Source organism: Hemitrygon akajei, chromosome 9 (assembly GCF_048418815.1).
Source record: "Hemitrygon akajei chromosome 9, sHemAka1.3, whole genome shotgun sequence".
NCBI classification, from domain to species: Eukaryota; Metazoa; Chordata; class Chondrichthyes; order Myliobatiformes; family Dasyatidae; genus Hemitrygon; species Hemitrygon akajei.
Genome location: NC_133132.1, coordinates 119,785,884 through 119,807,500, shown reverse-complemented (window position 1 = coordinate 119,807,500; position 21,617 = coordinate 119,785,884). Strand labels below are relative to the sequence as shown.

Below are 21,617 nucleotides of genomic sequence, written 5' to 3'. Positions count from 1 at the left end.
TAAAATGATAATATTTGTTTTAATAGAGTTAGTTTCGTTACTGTGCACAAGTCCATTTATGACTATAAGATTTCAAAAGAGTAATGAGTGGTGCTGCTTCGTGGAAAATATTTTATTGCAAAAAATAAATTGAGCACTGATCACCTTCTTATGGCCAAAGAAGAAACTCTTACAGGAATTCAAACTAACATGCACAAACAAACTATAAGCAGGAGTAGGCTACTCAGCCCTCTCAAGCATACCCTGCCATTTATAAAGATCATGGCTGACTTTGATCCAGTCCCCACACACAAAACAAAAATATGGTCCATTTCTTGGCGCAAGCAGGCTGTTTCATATCTGAGGACTTCTGAATGGAATTAAATGATGTGGTATCATCTAACCTAACTTTGGAAGATCAGTTGAAAATGGGTAGGCCCAGGATACTGCATTGATGAACCCTTGCAGTGATGTTCTAAGTTATGAAATTGACCTTCAACAACCAAATACACAGTGCCAAGATCTGCCTGGTTACTTTTGATTTCTTGGAACACCTGATGTGTGTTCACAGACAGTCACTCTCACCTCACCAATAACCTTGTGACAGCTTCCATTACTTTAGAATCAAAGCACAGAAAACAGCCTGTCCATGCTGATCATCAAGTCTGTGCTAATCTCATTCAGTAGTACTTGGTCCATACCCCACTATGACCAGATGATGTTAGTGTTCATCAAGAGCAGGGTTTTTAAACTATTTTTTGCCATGAACCAATACCATTAAGCAAGGAGTCCATGGATGCCAGGTAAAGAACCTCAGATCTAGATGCTTCTTGAATTTTGGGAAGGTACCCGTTTCCACCACCTCTCAGGCAGTGTATTCCAACTTACATTCTCTGGGCGAAAAAGAAACCTTCAACAGATCTCCTCTAAACTTCTTACTCAATCTTAAATCCATGTCCTCTGGTCTTAAAGAACCTGCTAAGGGAAAAATGTTTGTTCTATCTAGCCAATACATCTCAACTAGTGTATCAGACCTCCACACAGCCTCCTATGCTTCAAGAAAAACAATAGTAAATGAACTATTTTATCACACAGCACTTAACATTACATTTCTTTGTTTCTCAATACTTCATTGAAGGAGTTGTAATTCACCAGATTGGATCTGCCTTACTTTTTAAGTGGATGGGACTAGACCTGAGTAATTTTCCACGTTATTGGTTATGTAATTATTCTGGAACGGGTTGGCTAAAGATGCAGCTAATTCTGGAGCAGACCTATCCAGTACTACTGTTGTGATATATTACTAGCATAACCTTTATTAACTCCACCAAGAGCAGTCCCAAGCCCAGCTGCGAAAGCAGGGGGGTTGGGCATGGGGGTAGCAACCCAGAGTTGCAGAACACCAATATAATCTCCAAAGCTCATTCCTGGGAGAGAAAGAATATTTGAAGATTCGGGGCAACTTCAAAGACAAGCACAGGACATAGGATTCTGGTGAGCTGCTGTCCGCCGCCTATGCCTCAGTAGGGATGGAGAGCATAACTAACTAATAACCTTTGTTGACAAGGTAGATAGGAAGAAACTACTTCAACATGTGTGAAATCCAGGAAATAAAAGACACCGTTAAAATCAGAGCTAGGCATTCACAGCAAAATGCAAGCCTTGTAATTTAGAAAAAGGGGTAATTCAATATCCATTGCAAACATTTGCCACTTCTTCAAAGATTTTGACTGCACATATTGTGAAAATGCAGTAACATGAGAAACATCACTCTGGTCGGTCTTAACATTTACAGACCTGCAGATCTTGCCACAGTTTAACAGTAAAACAACAAAAAATTTTATCCAACAATATGTGAAAAATTTCAAAGTAGAATCAATTAAGAGGCCTTTGAAAGTTATAAAGATACTACAAACTTACCCCTTTAACTCCCTTCAGATCTCCTTTCAATAAGCTATCCAGAGGAAAAGTGATGATATTGTTCATATTCTGAATCTGCATGGTGATAAATAATCATTTAATTGCTAACTCTACAAATATTATTATCTATCAGTCTTTTCTAAAAATTATTATAATGACGTATCTGTATGATACAATGCTGTGCAATACCATATAACCATATAAGAATTACAGCACAGAAACAGGCCATCTCGGCCCTTCTAGTCCGTGCCGAACGCTTACTCTCACCTAGTCCCACCTACCCCCACCTACCTGCACTCAGCCTATAACCCTCCATTCCTTTCCTGTCCATATACCTATCCAATTTTACTTTAAATGACAATACTGAACCTGCCTCTACCACTTCTACTGGAAGTTCGTTCCACACAGCTACCACTCTCTGAGTAAAGAAGTTCCCCCTCATGTTACCCCTAAACTTTTGCCCCCTAACTCTCAAATCATTTCCTCTCGTTTGAATCTCCCCTACTCTCAATGGAAAAAGCCTATCCACGTCAACTCTATTTATCCCCCTCATAATTTTAAATACCTCTATCAAGTCCCCCCTCAACCTTCTACGCTCCAAAGAATAAAGACCTAACTTGTTCGACCTTTCTCTGTAGCTTAGGTGCTGAAAGCCAGGTAACATTCTAGTAAACCTCTTCTGTACTCTCTCTATTTTGTTGACATCTTTCCTATAATTCGGTGACCAGAACTGTACACAATACTCCAAATTTGGCCTCACCAATGCCTTGTACAATTTTAATATTACATCCCAACTCCTATACCTCAGATATTACATGAATATTATTTTAAAAGTTTGGATAATGTTCTTAATATACAGAATTTAGGAAAAGGGGTAGTTTTCATCAGCTTTTATTTTGAAGTTCATTGACAACTCCTGTTTTAATCTAATGGAAAGTCAGCTTAATATGGAGCAAAAGCTATTTTGTAGTAATAACCTTATAAATTTCATTTAGAGACACAGCATGGTAAGAGGACCTTATGACCCAACAAGCCTGCACCAACAAATTACACCCATGTGGTCAGTTAACCTACATCCTTAGAATGTAAGCAGAAACCAGTGCACCTAGAGGAAACTTGTGTGGTCATGGGAAATTGTAAAAACCTGTTACAGACACTGGCAGGATTGAACCTGGATCCCCGGCATTACACTACGATCCCACCCTACGAATTCCACTATATATTCCATGGTCAATAAACACTTCAAAAATTATAAATATGGAATACAATATGTATTATATTAACTATACAGAGTATTTAATTAAAAAACTGCACAGATAAACTAAACAGAGTATTTCATGAAACATTTAAACTGGATAAACTGCATTAAGATACAAGTTTAGAACCTTACCAGGTTTTTGAATAATGCAGTTAACTCTTTTGTGAAGACTGAAAACTTCAGAAAAGCTGTGCCAAGATCAGGATCATCACGACAGACACAGTTACCACCAAACTTCTCCAATGCTTGTGTGTACTGTTCTTCATTTTCTACATGCCCTGTACAAAAGAAAAATAATTCATGAAAGAGTAATTTCTATTTACATTGTTATTATACAATGATGAAAGTGACTACTTGTTAATAAATCTGGGCAGCTCAACATTACAACATGGATTTTTCTTTAAAAGTAATAATACGGTAGTTACTTCAGTTTAAAGGTTCGAAAGATGTGAAACTAGAAATACATTATTAATTGTCTTAAATAATTCAATTGGTAGGAAAAATGTCTCAATCCCAAGTCAAACTATGGCAGCCAGATTTAAATTTTGTTTGTATTTATAGTAACTTCAGTACATGAAAATATCTTAAATTATTTATTTACATAATTTTACAATTATTACCATTCAGATCAATTTGCATATATGTATTGCCTTTACAAATACAAATTCTTTATTTGCAAATCCTAGTGGAAAATATCTATGAAAGTTTCCCCTTTTAAATTACTCCTGCTTTCCCAGAGGCTGTGCAATTACAGCTCAAATTTGCTTTAATAATTTACACCCATAGTCTTCACTGCAAGTTTCACATACCACTGGAACTTGCAACTCCCATCAATCCTCATTGTAGCTCAGGAACCAGCAGACAGAATGAAGGCTAGAGTAGGTCAGGTAAGTGAAGCAATGCTAAATAAGAAGAATGGGAAAAGAGCCTCCAGACAGCTTTATTAGGAATAAGTAGAAGCTGATCCCTATCCCTTTTTTTTCTTCCATCATTGAGATATTCCCACAACCAAAAGATTCACTTTCAAGAACACTTCGTCTCATGATCTCAATATTTATTGTTTCTTCTTTTTTCTATTTGCACAGTTTGTTTTCTTCTGCACTCTGGTTGAATACCCTAGTTGAGTGGTCTTTTACTGATTCTGTTATGATTATTATTCTAGATTTATTGAGTATGCCCACAAGAAATGAATCTTGGGTTTGTATATGGTAATAAATTGAAAATAAATTAACTTTGAATTTAGAAGAACATCTGGATTCCACTCAGCATTGGAGGCAAGGAATGTAGCCACCATACCAGCTTCACACCATGCCATGTCCTTATAGCTGAAATTAAGTTAACCAAGACTATCCTGAAAGTACTTTTCAACCAGCTAGAAGGACAAGAAAAAAAAAGGGATAGGGATCAGCTTCTACTTATTCCTAATACAATCACAACTAAGTAAAAAATCAAACACAAGGAAATCTGCAGAGTATAGTCAACGTTTCGGGCCAAGATGTCCTGACGAAGGGTCTCAGCCCGAAACGTCGACTGTACTTCTTCCTACAGATGCTACCTGGCCTGCTGCATTCCACCAGCATTTTGTGTGTGTTGGTTAAGTAAAAAATCACTAACCTAGATGTGTGGCTTTAGCATGGCTTTGTGCAAGTGAAGTCCTGTCCCATGAATTTGAATGAGTTTTTTGAGGAAGTGATCAAAGTAGTTGACAAGAGTAAGGCAACGTACGTTATCTACTGTAGTAAAATATTTAACAATACCCCTCATGGTAGGCTGGTCTAGAAGATTAAGTCACATAGAATCCATGAGTTGGTAAACTAGATTAAAAATTGACTTGGTCACAGAAGACAGAGAGCACTGGTGAAGGGGAATTTCTGTGACCAGCGGTCTATAACCAGTGGTGTTCTGCAAGGATCAATGCTAGAATCTTTTACAAGCACCAGGAAAATTGGTGGAGTTATGGATAATGAGGAAGGTTGTTAAATCTGCTGGAAATTTGGGCAGAGAAACACATGCTTAATATGGACAAGCATGAGGTACTGTACTTTAGATGGTCAAATACAAGAGGACCCTTAGGGCCACTGATGTACAAGAAGAATTCTGGAGCACGTCCATGCCAAATCCATAAAAGTTGAAACACAAGGAGATAAGATGTTTTTTTTAAGAAAAAAGGCATGCAGCATTATTACATTGATTGAACACGGAGTATAAAAGTATACGACTTTAGGAAGACGAAATATGGAGCACTGCCTTCAGTTCAAATGTGGAGGCTTTAGAGAGGTTGCAGAAGAGATTCATCACGATAATGCCTGGTTCAGAGAATATTAGCTATAAAGAGGATGGACAAACTAGGATCATTTTCTGTGCGGATTAAAAGTTGAGGGACAACTGGATAGAAGTATATTAAACTTTGAGAGGCATAGAAAGGATGGATAGTCAGAGCCATTTTTTTCCAGAATTGGAAGTACTACAAGGCATTTGGGGTAAGGTAAGAAGGGGGAAATTTAAAGGATATTTGCAAGGTAAGATTTATTTTTGTACATATATTATGCAGAGTGGCAGGTGGCTGGAACATGCTGGTGGGGAGATGGTAGAACCAGATACTGTATGATAGCTATGTTTAACAGACTCTTAGACCGACACATGAAAAGGAAGGGAATACTGGGATACACACCATTTGAACAGATCAGAATCAAGTTTATTATCATCAGCATGTGATATGAAATTTGTTAACTTAGCAAAAGCAGTTCAATGCAATACATAAAATAACAGAAAACAAAATAAAACAATAAATTACAGTATACATATATTGAATTGATTAAAAATCATGCAAAAACAGAAATACCGTATATTAAAAATAAAGTGAGGTAGTGTACAAGGGTTCAATGTCCATTAAGGAATCGGATGGCAGAGGGGAAGAAGTTGTTCCTGAATCGCTGAGTGTATGCTTTCAGGCTTCTGTACTTCCTACCTGATGGTAACAGTGAGAAAAGGGCATGCCCTGGGTGTTGAAGGTTCTTAAGGATGCTGCCTTTCTGAGACACCGCTCCCTGAACATGTCCTGAGTACTTTGTAGGCTAGTACCCAAGATGGAGCTGACTAGATTTACAACCCTCTGCCTCTTGATTAGTTTAAATTAGCACATGGATGGCTTTGACACAGTGGGCCATAGGGCCTGTTCCTGTGTTGTATTCCAATCACAATTCTGAATTGGACTTCAAAAAGGTTAAAGGGTGAAATCACTTCCTATAAGATATCCAGCCTCTGACCTGTTATTGGTCCAATTAAGCTATTGGACTATGGCTGACCCAAAGAATGTGAAGGACCCAGCAATAATGGAGGTGATAGATTTTGAGAGCAAGTGCTATAAAGAAAGCAGTCAAAATTCCAAAGGTTAAAAGGCATCACAAGTCTAAATGTGAAGGGCCTCTTGCACCATGCTAACAATATTGAACAAAAGCTTGCAGAACAGCGCACCTCTTCCATTTGGGTATGTTACGGCCTTCTGGACTCGATTCAGGTATGTTGCTTTCTCTGTCAGAAATGGCCATGTCTGCTATAGGTTATTCATTAACTAAGTTTTCCCTTTCTGGGCACCACTTATCCACTGGTAAGTGTTGTCACAATTTTTTCAACGTTTACATATCTCTTTTGTTTTCAGCCATTCTCTACTAGTTCTCATAATGGCTTCATCAACATTTTATCACACGATTAGCCTCACTCTATCAGAGGTATTCCCTCTGTCCTATCTATCCCTCCTCCATCCTCCCTGCAGCTTAAAACTACTTTCCTTTCTTTCCCAAAATGGTCCTTAACTGAAATAACAGATACTATCTGTTACAATGAGTATTTCCAGTATTTTCACTAATTCACATAGCATGCATCTCAGACTGACCCTCTGCTGGTAACATATGACCTGCTTGTTCATAGCAATGCCCAATATGCTAAATTTTTTTATATACTGCAAGAGACCACTGCAATTTTCAAATAACATATTTTTCTATGATCAGGTATTACAGGCAAGACCAGCATTTATTGCCCCATCCATCAGTATACCTTGAAAAGGTGAATACCAATGAAAGGCTTGATAGGCCATGTCAGAGAATCTTTTTAACAAAAAAAATTCAATCAGGAGCTGCTATCAGCCAAACCAGGGAAGTGTAGCAAGTGTCCTCCCCTGTGAAACATTAGTGAACCAAATGGAATGTAATTATTGCATGTACACATGCAAGGTTTCACAAATGCTTTGTCAAATTTCTAGTTCAAATCAAAACTTGCAAATCATCTTCACTGCATTTCACTCTGGGATAGAGGAAAAAATACTTAATTGCATAAAGTTGAAAATGGTTATGCAATCCAATTGCTCAGTAGATATTTTCAGCCATTGGTGAATAATGGGAAGTAAAAAAAATTTTTTAAACTATTTTTAAAAGATCCTTTTGGCAATGCATTACAAGGATAAATATTATATTCACTTCCACTTTTCATTAGTTTATTGCTGCTTGGAAAATGTGAAAATCTAAATAGTTTGTAAGTCGCAAAGCTCATTAAATTTCAAGCTTCCACTATTTGCTGATAATCTGTTGGAGAAGATGAAAATCACGAACGTTGACTTGAAACTATTTCTTCCTCCATAGGTAGACATATTACAAAGATTTTCAGCATTTTGCTTTACTGCATTTAAATGATCATTTAATTGCAATTATTTGATTTAAAACTGAATTAACTGTTTTAAGAATCAGGTTCAGCAGTATTGAATGAAAAATCTCCAAACCCCTTTTAGTACTTAACAGATCAGACAACATCTGTAAAGAGTTACACAGTCAAAATGCTAGAGGAATTAACTCAGCATGTCAGGCAGCATCAATGGAAAGGAATAAACAGTTGACATTTTGGGCTGAGACATCAGTCCTGATGTGTGTTCCTCTGGGTTTTTAGCATCTGTAGATCTCGTGCTTAGCTATAGAGTTAATATTTTAGGTTCATGAATTTCCAGACTTCTGATAAAAGTTTCATAAACCAAAATGTTAACTCAGTTGCTCTCACTAGATTTTCTCTGACTTGTTCCAGCACCACATTATTTGGCTTTTGCATTACTACTGTTAATTCTGAATTACTTCTGAATACAATCTTGCCCGATATTGAAGTCTGCTATTACTGCAATGACTACACTGTGTGCAATTTGACAGTATCAATCTAGGTGAAAACCAGCAAAGGTTCACGGGACAATCTATATTCAATACAATCAGAAACCTTACTCTGGAAGGTTTCTTGGAAACTAGTGCCATGAAACCCATTAACAATGATGCGGTGCTGAGATTAGGGTTAATGCAAAATATTAAAATGAAGAAATCTTTGTTTTGTATTTTGGACAGACCAGTATTTGGCAATGTTGCTCTATGAATACTAGAAACAAATACCATGTATTTTGTCAGGTTTAGCATAATCTAAAAGTACACTTAAATTTATAGTTGTCCATTTAGAGATTTAACCATTACTTTCTATAGCTTTTTCTTCAGATCAGAACATCAGCCCTCTTATAACTTGATGTTTTATTTTGAGTTTTACAAATTCAATTGCTTTCTGAAAAGCTTCTAATTTCATTTGTCAAAAATATTAAATGAATCTTTCAATTGAGAACAATATTGACACTAAATTAGGCAAAAAACTGCTTACAATAAAATAGTGGAAACATAGGGATATGAGAAATCAATGTTTCAGGATATGCATTCATGCCATCTACATCAAGAATCACGAAGCTTCGTAAAACAAAGGTTAACTCACATTCTGCCACAAAAATCAACTGTTGAAACTTGTGTTGCAAGTAATTAAATCAACATTATCAGGGAAGTTTCAGATTCACTTATTTGTCACATTTATATCAAAACATACAGTGAAATGTATCATTTGCATTAACAGCCAACACAACCCAAGGATGTGGTGGGAGCAGCCTGTGAGTGTCACCACACATTCCAGTACAAACTTAGCATGCCCACAATGTTCAGCAGAACAATAAAATCACAATAACAGCAACAAAATAACATCAGTAAAACAAGCTCCTCCTCCTATCCACCAACACAGACAGGTGCCAAACCCTAGGACTGGTTGTCTCCAGGCCTCCAAACTTCAGTCCCTGGCCAGTTATCGCAGACTCTGGACCTCTGACTTCCATATCCACCAATCCAGGGGCCTTGACTATCAGACCTCTACTTCCATACTCATCCAACTTCAGTCTTCACCCTTCGGTATCAGCTGCAGGGCTTGCCTAGTAAGCAACTCTGAGTTACAACTTCGACATAGCCTCACAGCTTGGCGCTATTTTTCCAGAAGTCACAAACATATTGAGACTCTCACATCATTTTATTTTTCAGACATTAGGCACAAATTTATGTCCAGAAATAGAGAAACCTCCCATATAACTGACATTGAGGCTCCAAACCAAAAATTTTATTTCCTTTTCTCACATCATCTGCTGTCAGGAATTATTTCAAGGTGATCCCTGAGAAGCAGTTATTTCATTACACTAGTTAAGCAAGCAACATTCTAGAATTCTCACAGCATTCAAGCAGAGAAAAATACACAAATGTTTAATTTTAAAATTTAAACATTGAACAGAATATTGTATAAAGATTGGAACATGTATCCATGATTCTGCTACCACAGAACAATGTCATATGTCACAACTGCTTCCAAGGTCAGTACAGTCAACAAAGATGTCTTAATGCATTTAAATGAACTATTGCTGCTTAAAACTGATGGAAATAATGCTGATTGTGGATGGATTTGTCCTCATAGGATTCCACACAGGAAGCATGGCTGCAGGTCAGGGATACAAGTTCATTTAAGGAAACAGGGTTTTAAACACCCATACCGACAACCTTGCTGGCAAACGTAGAGTCTCTGGTGAACAAAATCAATGATTTCAGAACTAAGGTGCTGAATCAGAGGGACATTAGGACCGCATGTGTCCTTTGTTTCACAGAATCCTGGTTAACCCCTTTCGAAACAGATGCAGTGATTCAGATCAACGGGTTTACTATACACCATCAGGATAGAGCTATATCTTCTCTCAAAAGCAGAGGTGGAGGAGTATACCTCATGATCAACTCTTCTTGGTGCACAAATATATCAGTGCTGTCCTAATTCTGCTCACCAGACCTGAAAAATCTAGCAGTTAAGTGCCGTCCTTTTTACCTACCGAGGGAGATCTCCAGGATCATTTTGGTAACAGTATACATTCCACCTCAGGCCAATGTCAAGCAGGCTTTAGATGAGCAATTTCACGCCCTTACTTCAGCAAGTCTGATCACCTGGCTGTACTTCTATTCCCTGCATAGGCAGAGACTGAAGACTGCAGCACCAGTAATGAGAACCAAGGTGGTATAGTCAAGGGAACCACAAGACTGCTTTGAATCCATGGACTGGACTGTATTCAGGCATTCATCATTGAACCTGAATGAGTATACTGCAGTTGTTACCGACTTCATTAAAACTTGTGTGGATGAGCGTGTGCCTACAAAGACTTACTGTACATTCCCAAACCAAAAGACATGGATGAACCAGGAGGTACGTCGTCTGCTGAAGGCTAAATCTGTGGCATTCAAGTCTGGCGGCCCACGCCTGAACCAGAAAACCATGTATGATTCGCTGAGGGCTATTTCAAGGCAAAGAGACAATTTCAAACACGGTTGGAGGCAACATTGGATATACAACAACTCTGGCAGGGTTTGCAAGACATTACTTCCTACAAAGCAAAACCCAATAGCATGAATGGCAGCGATGCTTCACTACCAGATGAACTCAATGCCTGCTTTGAAAGAGAGAATATAACTACAGTTGTAAAGATCCCTGCTGCACCTGATGACCCTGTGATCTCTGTCTTAGAGGCCAATGTTAGACTATCTTTTTTAAATTAATTTTTAAAATAATTTTCTACACTACAACAGAAAAAAAACCCACGAACAAAATGGAAATTTATATAGTGCTAAACAAATGTGTCTAATATACAATTCATAACAATACAGAAAAAACACCCAAAATGAAATCATATATAATTAGTATCCTCCCCCACCCTCCCACTACAAAACTCCAAGCAAAACTCCAAGCCAACCATTACAATGTAAAGAAAAATTAATCCGCGCTTTAGTCACCACAGAGCTGTAAATATAAAAAAGTATAATGCCCACTATCTAAACTATAGTATTTCACAACAAAAAAACATAAAACTTAACCAGAAAAAAAAGCTGAAAGTAAGGGATTGTAATACAAAAAAATGGATAAACTGTTAATCTAAAGAGAAATTATGAAAATATTCCAGAAAAGGTCCCCATATTTATTCAATTTGGGTTTCGGTTTTATCCCTTCAATATCATCTAATAAAAATAATGTTGGGTTATGTGGAAGTTGTGTTCTAATAATTTGTTCCAGTAAAACTCTTAAATTTGTCCAAAAAGGTTGAATTTTAGAACAAGACCAAGTAGAATGTAAAAAAGTACCAATTTCTTGGTTACATCGGAAACATTGATCAGATAAATTTGGGTTTAATTTATTTATTTTTTGTGGTGTAATATATAATTGATGTAAAAAAAATCAGAAAGAATTCATAAAGAAAGAAAGAAATATCAAAGAATTCATAAAAATTGCATTGGCGGTAGCCAAAAAGGCTATTGCAGTTACTTGGAAATCGGATTCATACTTAAGTATAGATCGTTGGAAGAACGAAATTTCCAGCTGTATTCCACTTGAAAAAATTACTTATAATTTAAGAGATAAATATGAAACATTTCTGAAAATTTGGCACCCTTATTTACAAAAGACAGGATTAAATATATAGGTGCTCCGAAGATAAAATAATTGGTTATTTGGGGAAAGAAATAAATATATATACTAAAGTTATTATGAACTCCGTGGAACATGTGGGGATCTTCCGATATCCAGGCATTCTTTCTTTCTTCTTCTCTTTCTTTTTTTTTCCTTCTATAGGGATATGTTAGGGAGGAGGGGTTAAGGGGAGGGGGGGGGGAAGGGTTGATAATTTTTTCTTCTTTCTGTAATCATTTGAAAACTCAATTTAAAAAAAAATTTAAAAAAGAAGAAAAGGTCCCCACACCTTATGAAACTTTATGTCCGAATTAAGAAGTGAATAATGAATCTTTTCAAGGCCTAAAAAGAACATATCTTTGAGCCATTGAGTGGGTGGGGCAACATCTCTCCACCTAAGAAGAACTAACCGTCTAGCCAAAAGAGATGCATAAGATAATGTTTGACATTTAGTCGGACTCAAATGCATGCCAACTTCACTCAAGGTGCCAAAAAGAGCAATCAGAGGGGTAGGTTCTAAATGGCAATTAAGAATATGGGATAAAGTTTTAAAAAATCTCTCCAAAATTTCTCCAAACTAGAACAGGCCCAATACATATGTATAAGAGAAGCCTCGCCCCCTTTACACTTATCACAAAAGGGACTAATATCAGGATAGAACCGTGATAATTTAGTTTTAGACATATGAGCCCTATGTACAACCTTGAACTGCAAAAGGCACTGGCAAGCACATAAAGAGGCTGAATTAACTGATTTAAGGATTGAATCCCAAACCTCATCGGACTGAGAAATATTTAAATCATTCTCCCAGGCAGTTCTAACTTTATCAAAGGGGGCACGCATCAAGGTCATTAATTTATCACGAATAGTAGATAGTAAACCTTTGCCCAATGGGTTTATACAAAGAAACAAGTCCACAACATTTTTCTCGGGCATCTCAGGAAAGTCAGATATTAGATATTAAATATATCAGATATTAAAGGGTTAATAAAATATCTAATTTGAAGATAGCTAAAGAAATTAGTATTAGGTAGGTTAAAGTTTGCAGAGAGTTGTTCAAAAGTTGCAAAACTATTATCAATAAAAAGAGCTTCAAAGCGCCTAATGCCCTTTCTGTACCAGTAATGACATGTTAAGTCTTGCACAGAAGTTCGAAAAAGATGGTTATGTAAAATAGGACTAGAGAGAGAGAACCCGTGAAGGCCATTATATCTTCTGAACTGACCCCATATTCTCAAAGTATGTCTAATAAGAGGATTAACCACTAGTCTAGGCAAATGTCAAGGAAGTGCAGATCCAAGAAGTGCAGAAATTGAAAAATCCTTACTAGAGTTTAACTCCATTGCCACCCATTTTGGGCAGTCAGGCTGATTATGAAAGAAAGACCAAAAAGTAAGACAACGCATGTTGGCTGCCCAATAATATAAACGAAAATTGGGCAAGGCCATGCCAACTTCCCTTTTAGGTTTTTGAAGGTGAACTTTATTAAGTCTGGAATGTTTGCCCTTCCATAGATAGGACGAAATAATAGAATCTAACGAATCAAAAAAAAAGCTTTAGAAATAAAAATTGGTAAAGACTGAAATAAGTATAAAAATTTAGGAAGGATCTACATTTTAACAACATTACTTTGACCTACCAGAGACATGGACAGGGATGACCACTGTGCCAAACTTTGTTTCGTAGAGTTTAAAAGATTAGTAAAATTTTCCTCGAGAAAAACTCTTATAGCTCCTTGTTACTGAAATGCCGAGGTAAGTAAATTTATTATTTACAACTTTAAAAGGGAGGTCATGAAATTCTAATATTTGTGCTTCTCTGTTAATTGGGAAGAATTCACTCTTACGTAAATTAAGTTTGTATCCGGAAAGCTGGCTAAATTTATTGAGAAGTAAAAACGTTGGGGGTAAGGAAGTAGACAGATTTGATATAAAAAGTAAAAGATCATCGGCATAAAGATAAACTTTATGCTCAACATCCCCCCTCCAAATCCCCGACAATTCAGCACAGCTACGAAATGCAATCGCCAGTGGCTCTATGGCCAAATCAAAAAGTGAGGGACTAAAGGGCTGAGATTTCTGAGATTTAGTCAAAACAGAAGCAGTGGGACATGAATATAGCAATTTGATCCATGTAATAAAACTTTGTCCAAAATCAAATTTTTCTAAAACCACAACAAGATAATTCCACTCCACACGATCAAATGCTTTCTCCGCATCAAGAGAAATGACACATTCAGGAAACCCAGTTGAGGGTGAATATAAGATGTTAAATAGAAGCCATATTTTAAAAAAAGGGAGGCGATTTTTAATAAAACCAGTTTGATCTTCAGAAATAATTGAGGGTACAATGTTCTCCAATCTAGGAGCCAAAACTTTAGCCAAAATTTTAACATCAACATTTAACAAAGAAATCTGCCTATACGAAGAGCACTCTGTTGGATCTTTACCTTTTTTCGCTAAAAGAATGATACTTGGCTCATTAAATGATGCTGGCAATTTACCATGTTTAAACGAATCAGGTAAAATTAAGAATAATTGAGGCAAAAGCAATGAGGAAAATGATTTATAAAAGTCTGCAGAAAACCCATCAGGACCAGGAGATTTGCCCAAGTGCAGTGCAGAAATGGCTGAAGATATTTCCTCTAGTGATAATGGCTCATTAAATTTTGCTTTAAAATCAAAAGAAAGTGAAGGAATATTTAAACTATTTAAGAAATGCTCAACAGAAATATTATCATTTAAAGATTCAGAGGTAATGCGTCATTCAAGAATTATGAATGTGTCATTTCATAATGATTCAAGGTTCCCATTTCCCATTCGAATTTTTGTAATCTGTTGTTTAGCTTTAGAGCACCTTAATTAGTTGACTAAAAATTTACCAGATTTATCACCATGAATAACGGGATCTTACTTTCGAGAAGTGGGCATTCAACTGGATGAGTGGAAATAAAGTCAAATTTAGTTTGAAGTTCCAATCGTGTCTTGTACAGTTCAAGATTTTTTGGTCTGGGCATATAGTTGATCTGTTGCTTTAATCTGACTGACTAAATCTAATCACTCCGAATAGGTCTTTCTTTTCAGGTTCACAGTGTTATGACCTCGGCCCCCTCCTTTGTGAGAATCGCAAGAGCCCTAGTCAAGGGGGTGTCAACTGACCTAAGAGGGGGAGAGATGTGCTGAATAGACACAGGAAATGGGAGAGAGAGAGGGAGACGTGCGGAAGACCACATTCTCCCGAGAAGCAGAATAAAGGCGATATTGACTATTGTCTCATGAAGACCACGTGAAAAGCCCTCGGGCAAAGTGGGCTGGTTGAGAGAGAGATCACATCACCTGCAACCTGATTGACACCTGCGATCCCGTGAAGAAATATAAAGGAGGGTCTGAGGGGGGGACAACCCTCAGACGCACCAAGGAGACACCAAGGAAGCACGATACCGATTCCCGTGGGAGCAGGAAGGCATTTTGAAGGAAGTCACGTGCGTTAGATTCCAAATTTTGAATCTGTGGCTAGAACCAACAGAAGACCGCTTTTAACTAACAACGGGGAAGCCTGCTCCCCTGATTCCAAGGATTTGCTCTGTAAAGACAACGGGTAAGTGTTTATCCTTTCTCAACCATTTCTCTCTCTCCACAACGTGAAACCCCAGCGGTTCCCAAAAGGGAAAAGCCTGCAGACTTCTGAGTGACTCTTTATATTTCAATTGGACTCAGTATTAACCCCTAGACAACTATAGAGCTTAATTCTGATTGATTATTATTACACCGGTGTTTTAGATTGTTTTGACGATGTATATGATCTGAATGTTTTGTATTAACCATACGTTTGTGCCCCTTTTTGAATAAAACGTTTGAAAATAGTAGCATCCGACTCAGCTGATCCCGCTATCTTTGCTGGTAAGTTACCTGGTTACGAGGTTACGTAACAGTATATGAAATTATTTGACCCCTCACATATGCTTTCATGGCATCCCAGACAACCACAGTTGAGATTTCAGATGACATATTAGTATTTAAAAACAAGTTATCTGGTCCTTCATAAATTTTACAAAATCATTATCCAACAACAAGGTCAGGTTAAAACGCCAATGTTTATTCATTTGAGGGAAACCAGGAAAAATTATAGACAGGGTAACTGGGGCATGATCCGAAATCAATATACTCTGATAATCACAACAGCAAACAGATGTAATCAGCAGGTTATCAATTTAAAAATAATCAATTCTAGTAAAAGTATGATGGATGTGTGAAAAAGAATAATAGTCTCTCTCACTTGGATGGAAAAAACACCACACGTCAGAGATACCATAATTAGAAAGGAAGGACTGAATTGATTAACACACACAAAATGCTGGTGGAACACAGCAGGCCAGGCATCATCTATAGGGAGAAGCATTGTTGACGTTTCGGGGCGAGCCCCTTGGTCAGGACTTCGCCCGAAACGTCGACAGTGCTTCTCCTTATAGATGTTGCCTGGCCTGCTGTGTTCCACCAGCATTTTGTGTGTGTTGTTTGAATTTCCAGCATCTGCAGATTTCCTCGTGTTTGCTCACTGAATTGATTAAGCAGATTTACTTGGTAGTCTAGGAACAGAGGACGATCCATCCAAAACTGAATCTAACCAACAATTAAAATCACTGCCCACTATAAGAGAATATAAACTCAGGTCAGGCAATAAAGAGAAAACAAACCAATCAAAAAACTCCTCATCATCCGAATTGGGAGCATACCAGGTTAGCCAAGACTACCCCAGTATTATACAATTTCCCAGAAACAATAATAAAAAAAACCATAGAGCTGCATAAGATGATGTGAGGCATTGATTATGTGGATTGTCAGAGGCTTTTTCCCAGGGCTGAAATAGCTAGCCCAAGAGGGCCCAGTTTTAAAGTGCTTGGAAGTAGGTACAGAGGAGATGTCAGGGGTAAGTTCTTTTCACACAGAGAGTGGTGAGTGCGTGGAATGGGCTGCTGGCAACAGTGGTGGAGGTGGATACGATAGGGTCTTTTAAGACACTCCTGGACAGGTACATGGAGCTTAGCAAAATAGAGGGCTATAGGTAACCCTAGGTAAATTCTAAATTCGGCACAGCTTTGTGGGCTGAAGGGCCTGTATTGTGCTGTAGGTTTTCTATGTTTCATTTGTAGCAGATACTTTGTTGTGAAGCTCAAAAGGAACATTTTGACTAATAAGGATTGAGAACCCTGTGGCTTTAGCCAGAAAGGTAGAGTGGAAGTGCTGCCCAACCCACCTTGACATGAGACGAGAATTATCAGAACTATGAATATGTGTTTCTTGCAAAAAAAGCAATTGCAGCTTTAAGCTGCTTAAGATGTGAAAACACCTTCCTTCTTTTAACAGGATGATTCAATCCCTTAACATTCCAGCTTATAAAATTTAACGGACCAACCATTATCATTTTAAAAAAAGAGGGTAGTAGGCATGAACAAAATCAAACTTTCAAACAACAGCTTTGGGGCAAAAGTGTGAAACAAGAAAATCAGGACAAAAATATGTCCTGAGTAACAAAAAATAACTAAAGGTTTTATAAATGCTATTGGCAATTGAGATCCCTAATGCCCCCCCAATCCCACCACAAGAAAGCTACCAAAAATCAGCAGCAAGCTCTTCAGAAAAATAACCACCCCAAAAACCAACCTGCAGTTTCTTAACATCATCATAAGCTCCGTTTAGGTAACAATTCTAAAACCAGAAAACTTATGCACTACCAATTAAAACTAAACAAGGAAGAAAAACGATTCCACCAAAAAGCATTAAACTAACGTGAAGTAATAATCCACAGTAACCTACTCGCGAAAAATTATGAAAAAAAATTAACTGACTTAAAAAAGAGCGATCAAGGAAAAAGCGAGAAAGGAAGTACTTACGGGTCATTTTAATTAATCAGACTGAATCTGAGGAAGTCAAAGTGACAAGGAGACTTTCTATAAATTTCTGAGCTTCTGTAACCGAATTAAACCACTTTTTATCTCCAGTACTAAGAGTTATTCGGAGATGAGCTGGAAAAGGCAGAGCGGGCCTGAATCCACGAATATAAAACTCTTTCCTTTATACTTGGCGCAAAGGCTCAAAACTTGGAGAGCATAATCCTCAACAATACGAATAGAATGATCCGTGTAATCCAACTTTCCTCTCCAACGTGCTTCCATAATCATATAACCATATAACAATTACAGCACGGAAACAGGCCATCTCGGCCCTTCTAGTCTGTGCCGAACACTTACTCTCACCTAGTCCCCACCTACCTGCACTCGGCCCATAACCCTCCATTCCTTTCCTGTCCATATACCTATCCAATTTTTTTTTTTAAATCGAAAGGTCTTTCACCTTATAACAATGAAAACACAGAATTACTGGTCGTGGCCTGTGGCCCAACTCCGGTTTAGGCGCAAAGGTACGGTGAGCTCCATTCAACTCAAGTGGGGTCAGAAGAATGTCTTTCCCAAAAATCTCACAGAGTACAGTGGAAAACAAATTCAATGGGAGATCCACGTTCGATAGCCTCTGGCAAGCTAAGGATTCGAAGATTGTAACATCTGCTCTGACCTTCCAGGTCAGTGACTTTGGATGTTAATTTGCTGTTTTGTTCTCTCAGGCTGGAGCAAGTAGCTTCCAAATCGTGAAAGCGACAGTATCTAACTCGTCAGTAGCGAACTCAAGATGAGAAAGACGTTTGGCATGAGCCCCCACACTTTGGAATGAATTTGATCCAATTTAGACTCCAACGAGCTGAAAGAAGATCTAAATTCAGATATTATATCACGTTGATGATGCAAGGGTTCACTCTATTTAAAGATAGCCTGGACTTCCGGACAAGATGGCGATAGTTTAGTCGGTTAAATGTCGGATGGAGTACTTGGTAAGAATCTGAAATTTTGTGCCTACCAACTAACATAGAAACATAGAAAATAGGTGCAGGAGTAGGCCATTCGGCCCTTCAAGCCTGCATCGCCATTCAGTATGATTATGGCTGATCATCCAACTCAGAACCCTGTACCTGCTTTCTCTCCATACCCCCTGATCCCTTTTGCCACAAAGGCCATATCTAACTTCCTCTTAAATATAGTCAATGAACCGGCCTCAACTGTTTCCTGTGGCAGAGAATTCCACAGATTCACCACTCTCTGTGTGAAGAAGTTTCTCCTCATCTTGGTCCTAAAAGGCTTCCCCTTTATCCTTAAACTGTGACCCCTCGTTCTGGACTTCCCCAACATCGGAAACAATCTTCCTGCATCTAGCCTGTCCGATCCCTTTAGAATTTTATACATTTCAATAAGATCCCCCCTCAGTCTTCTAAATTCTAGTGAGTAGAAGCCTAGTCGATCCAGTCTTTCTTCATATGAAAGTCCTGCCATCCCAGGAATCAATCTGGTGAACCTTCTCTGTACTCCTTCTATGGCAAGAATGTCTTTCCTCAGATTAGGGGACCAAAACTGCACACAATATTCTAGGTGCGGTCTCACCAAGGCCTTGTACAACTGCAGTAAAACCTCCCTGCTCCTGTACTCGAATCTTTTTGCTATGAATGCCAACATACCATTTGCCTTTTTCACCGCCTGCTGTACCTGCATGCCCACCTTTAATGACTGGTGTACATTGACACCCAGGTCTCGTTGCATCTCCCCTTTTCCTAATCGGCCACCATTCAGATAATAATCTCTTTTCCTGTTCTTGCAACCAAAGTGGATAACCTCACATTTATCCACATTAAATTGCATCTGCCATGAATTTGCCCACTCACCTAACCTATCCAAGTCACCCTGCATCCTCTTAGCATCCTCCTCACAGCTAACACTGCCGACCAGCTTCGTGTCATCCGCAAACTTGGAGATGCTGCATTTAATTCCCTCGTCTAAATCATTAATATATATTGTAAACAACTGGGGTCCCAGCACTGAGCCTTGCGGTACCCCACTAGTCACTGCCTGCCATTCTGAAAAGGTCCCGTTTACTCCCACTCTTTGCTTCCGGTCTGCCAACCAATTCTCTATCCACATCAATACCGTGTGCTTCAAGTTTGCACACTAATCTCCTGTGTGGGACCCTGTCAAAACCCTTTTGAAAATCTAAATATACCACATCCACTGGCTCTCCCCTATCCACTCTACTAGTTACATCTTCAAAAAATTCTATAAGATTTGTCAGACATGATTTTCCTTTCACAATTCCATGCTGACTTTGTCCGATGATTTCACCGGACGGGAGTACTCAACTGGAGTACTCAAGGACATTTTCAACCTCTCACTGCTATAGGCAGAAGTTCCCATTTGCTTCAAAAAGGCAACAATTATACCACTGACCAAAAAGAATAACGTGAGCTGCCTTAATAACTATCGCCCGGTAGCACTCACATCTAAAGTGATGAAATGCTTTGCGAGGTTGGTCATAACTAGACTGAACTGCCTCAGCAAGGACCTGGATCCACTGTAATTTGCCAATTGCCATAATAGGTCAATGGCAGATGCAATCTCAATGGCTCTCCAGACGGCTTTAGATCAACCAGACAATACAATCACATATGTCAAGATGCTGTTCATTGACTATAACTCAGCATTTAACACCATCATTCCCACAATCCTGATTGATAAGCTACAGAATTTGGGTCTCTGTATCTCCCTCTGCACTTGGATCTTTCACTTCCTAACCGAAACACCACAACTATGCAGATTGGTGATAACATCCCCTCCTCGCTGGCAATCAACACTAGTGCACCTCAGGGTTATGTGCTTAGCTCACTGCTCTACTCTCTCTATACCCATGACTGTGTGGCTAGGCATAGCTCAAATACCATCTCTAAATTTGCTGATGATACATCCATTGTTGGTAGAATTTCAAATGGTAATGAATGGGGGTACAGGAGCAAGATATGCCAACTAGTGGAGTGGTATCGCAGCAACAACATTGCACTCAACGTCAGTAAGACGAAAGAGCTGATTGTGGACTTCCAAAAGGGTAAGACAAAGAAACACATACCAATCCTCATAGAGGGATCAAAAGTAGAGAGAGTAAGCAGTTTCAAGTTCCTGGATGTCAAGGAACACCCATGAGGATCTCTGAGAATCTAACCTGGTCCCCACATATCGATGCAGTTATAAAGAAGGTAAGACAGTTGCTATACTTTATTAGGAGTTTGAAGAAATTTGGTATGTCAACAAATACACTAAAAACTTCTACAGATGTACCATGGAGAACATTCTGACAGGCTGCATCACTGCCTGTTATGGGGCAGGGGGGTGCTACTACACAGGACCAAAAGAAGCTGCAAAGGGTTGTAAATTTATTCCGTTCCATCTTGGGTACTAGCCTACAGGATATCTTCAAGGAGCAATATCTCAGAAAGGTAGTGTCCATTATTAAGGACCTCCAGCACCCAGGGCATGCCCTTTTCTCACTGTTATCATCAGGTAGGAGATACAGCAGCCTAAAGGCACACATCCAGCGATTCAGGAACAGCTTCTTCCCCTCTGCCATCCAATTCCTAAATGGACATTGAGCCCGTGAACACTACCTCACTTTTTTCATATATATTATTTCTGGTTTTTGCTCAATTTTTTATCTATTCAATACAAGTAAACTGTAATTGATTTACTTATTGATGTATTTTATGTTTTTCTTCTGTA

The 21,617-nt window shown here is 38.4% G+C and overlaps 1 protein-coding gene across 1 annotated transcript in view; it reads right to left on the bottom strand.

The window, feature by feature from the left end:
- The window catches only part of asap2a (ArfGAP with SH3 domain, ankyrin repeat and PH domain 2a), a 229,521-nt gene that overhangs the window by 139,849 nt on the left and 68,055 nt on the right, over nucleotides 1-21,617 (bottom strand). Inside the window, exons 3-4 of the mRNA XM_073056879.1 lie at nucleotides 3,290-3,435; nucleotides 1,900-1,974 (exon numbers count right to left, since the gene is read on the bottom strand). Coding sequence (XP_072912980.1) covers nucleotides 1,900-1,974; nucleotides 3,290-3,435 — 221 coding nt within the window. The remainder of the gene's footprint in view (nucleotides 1-1,899; nucleotides 1,975-3,289; nucleotides 3,436-21,617) is intronic.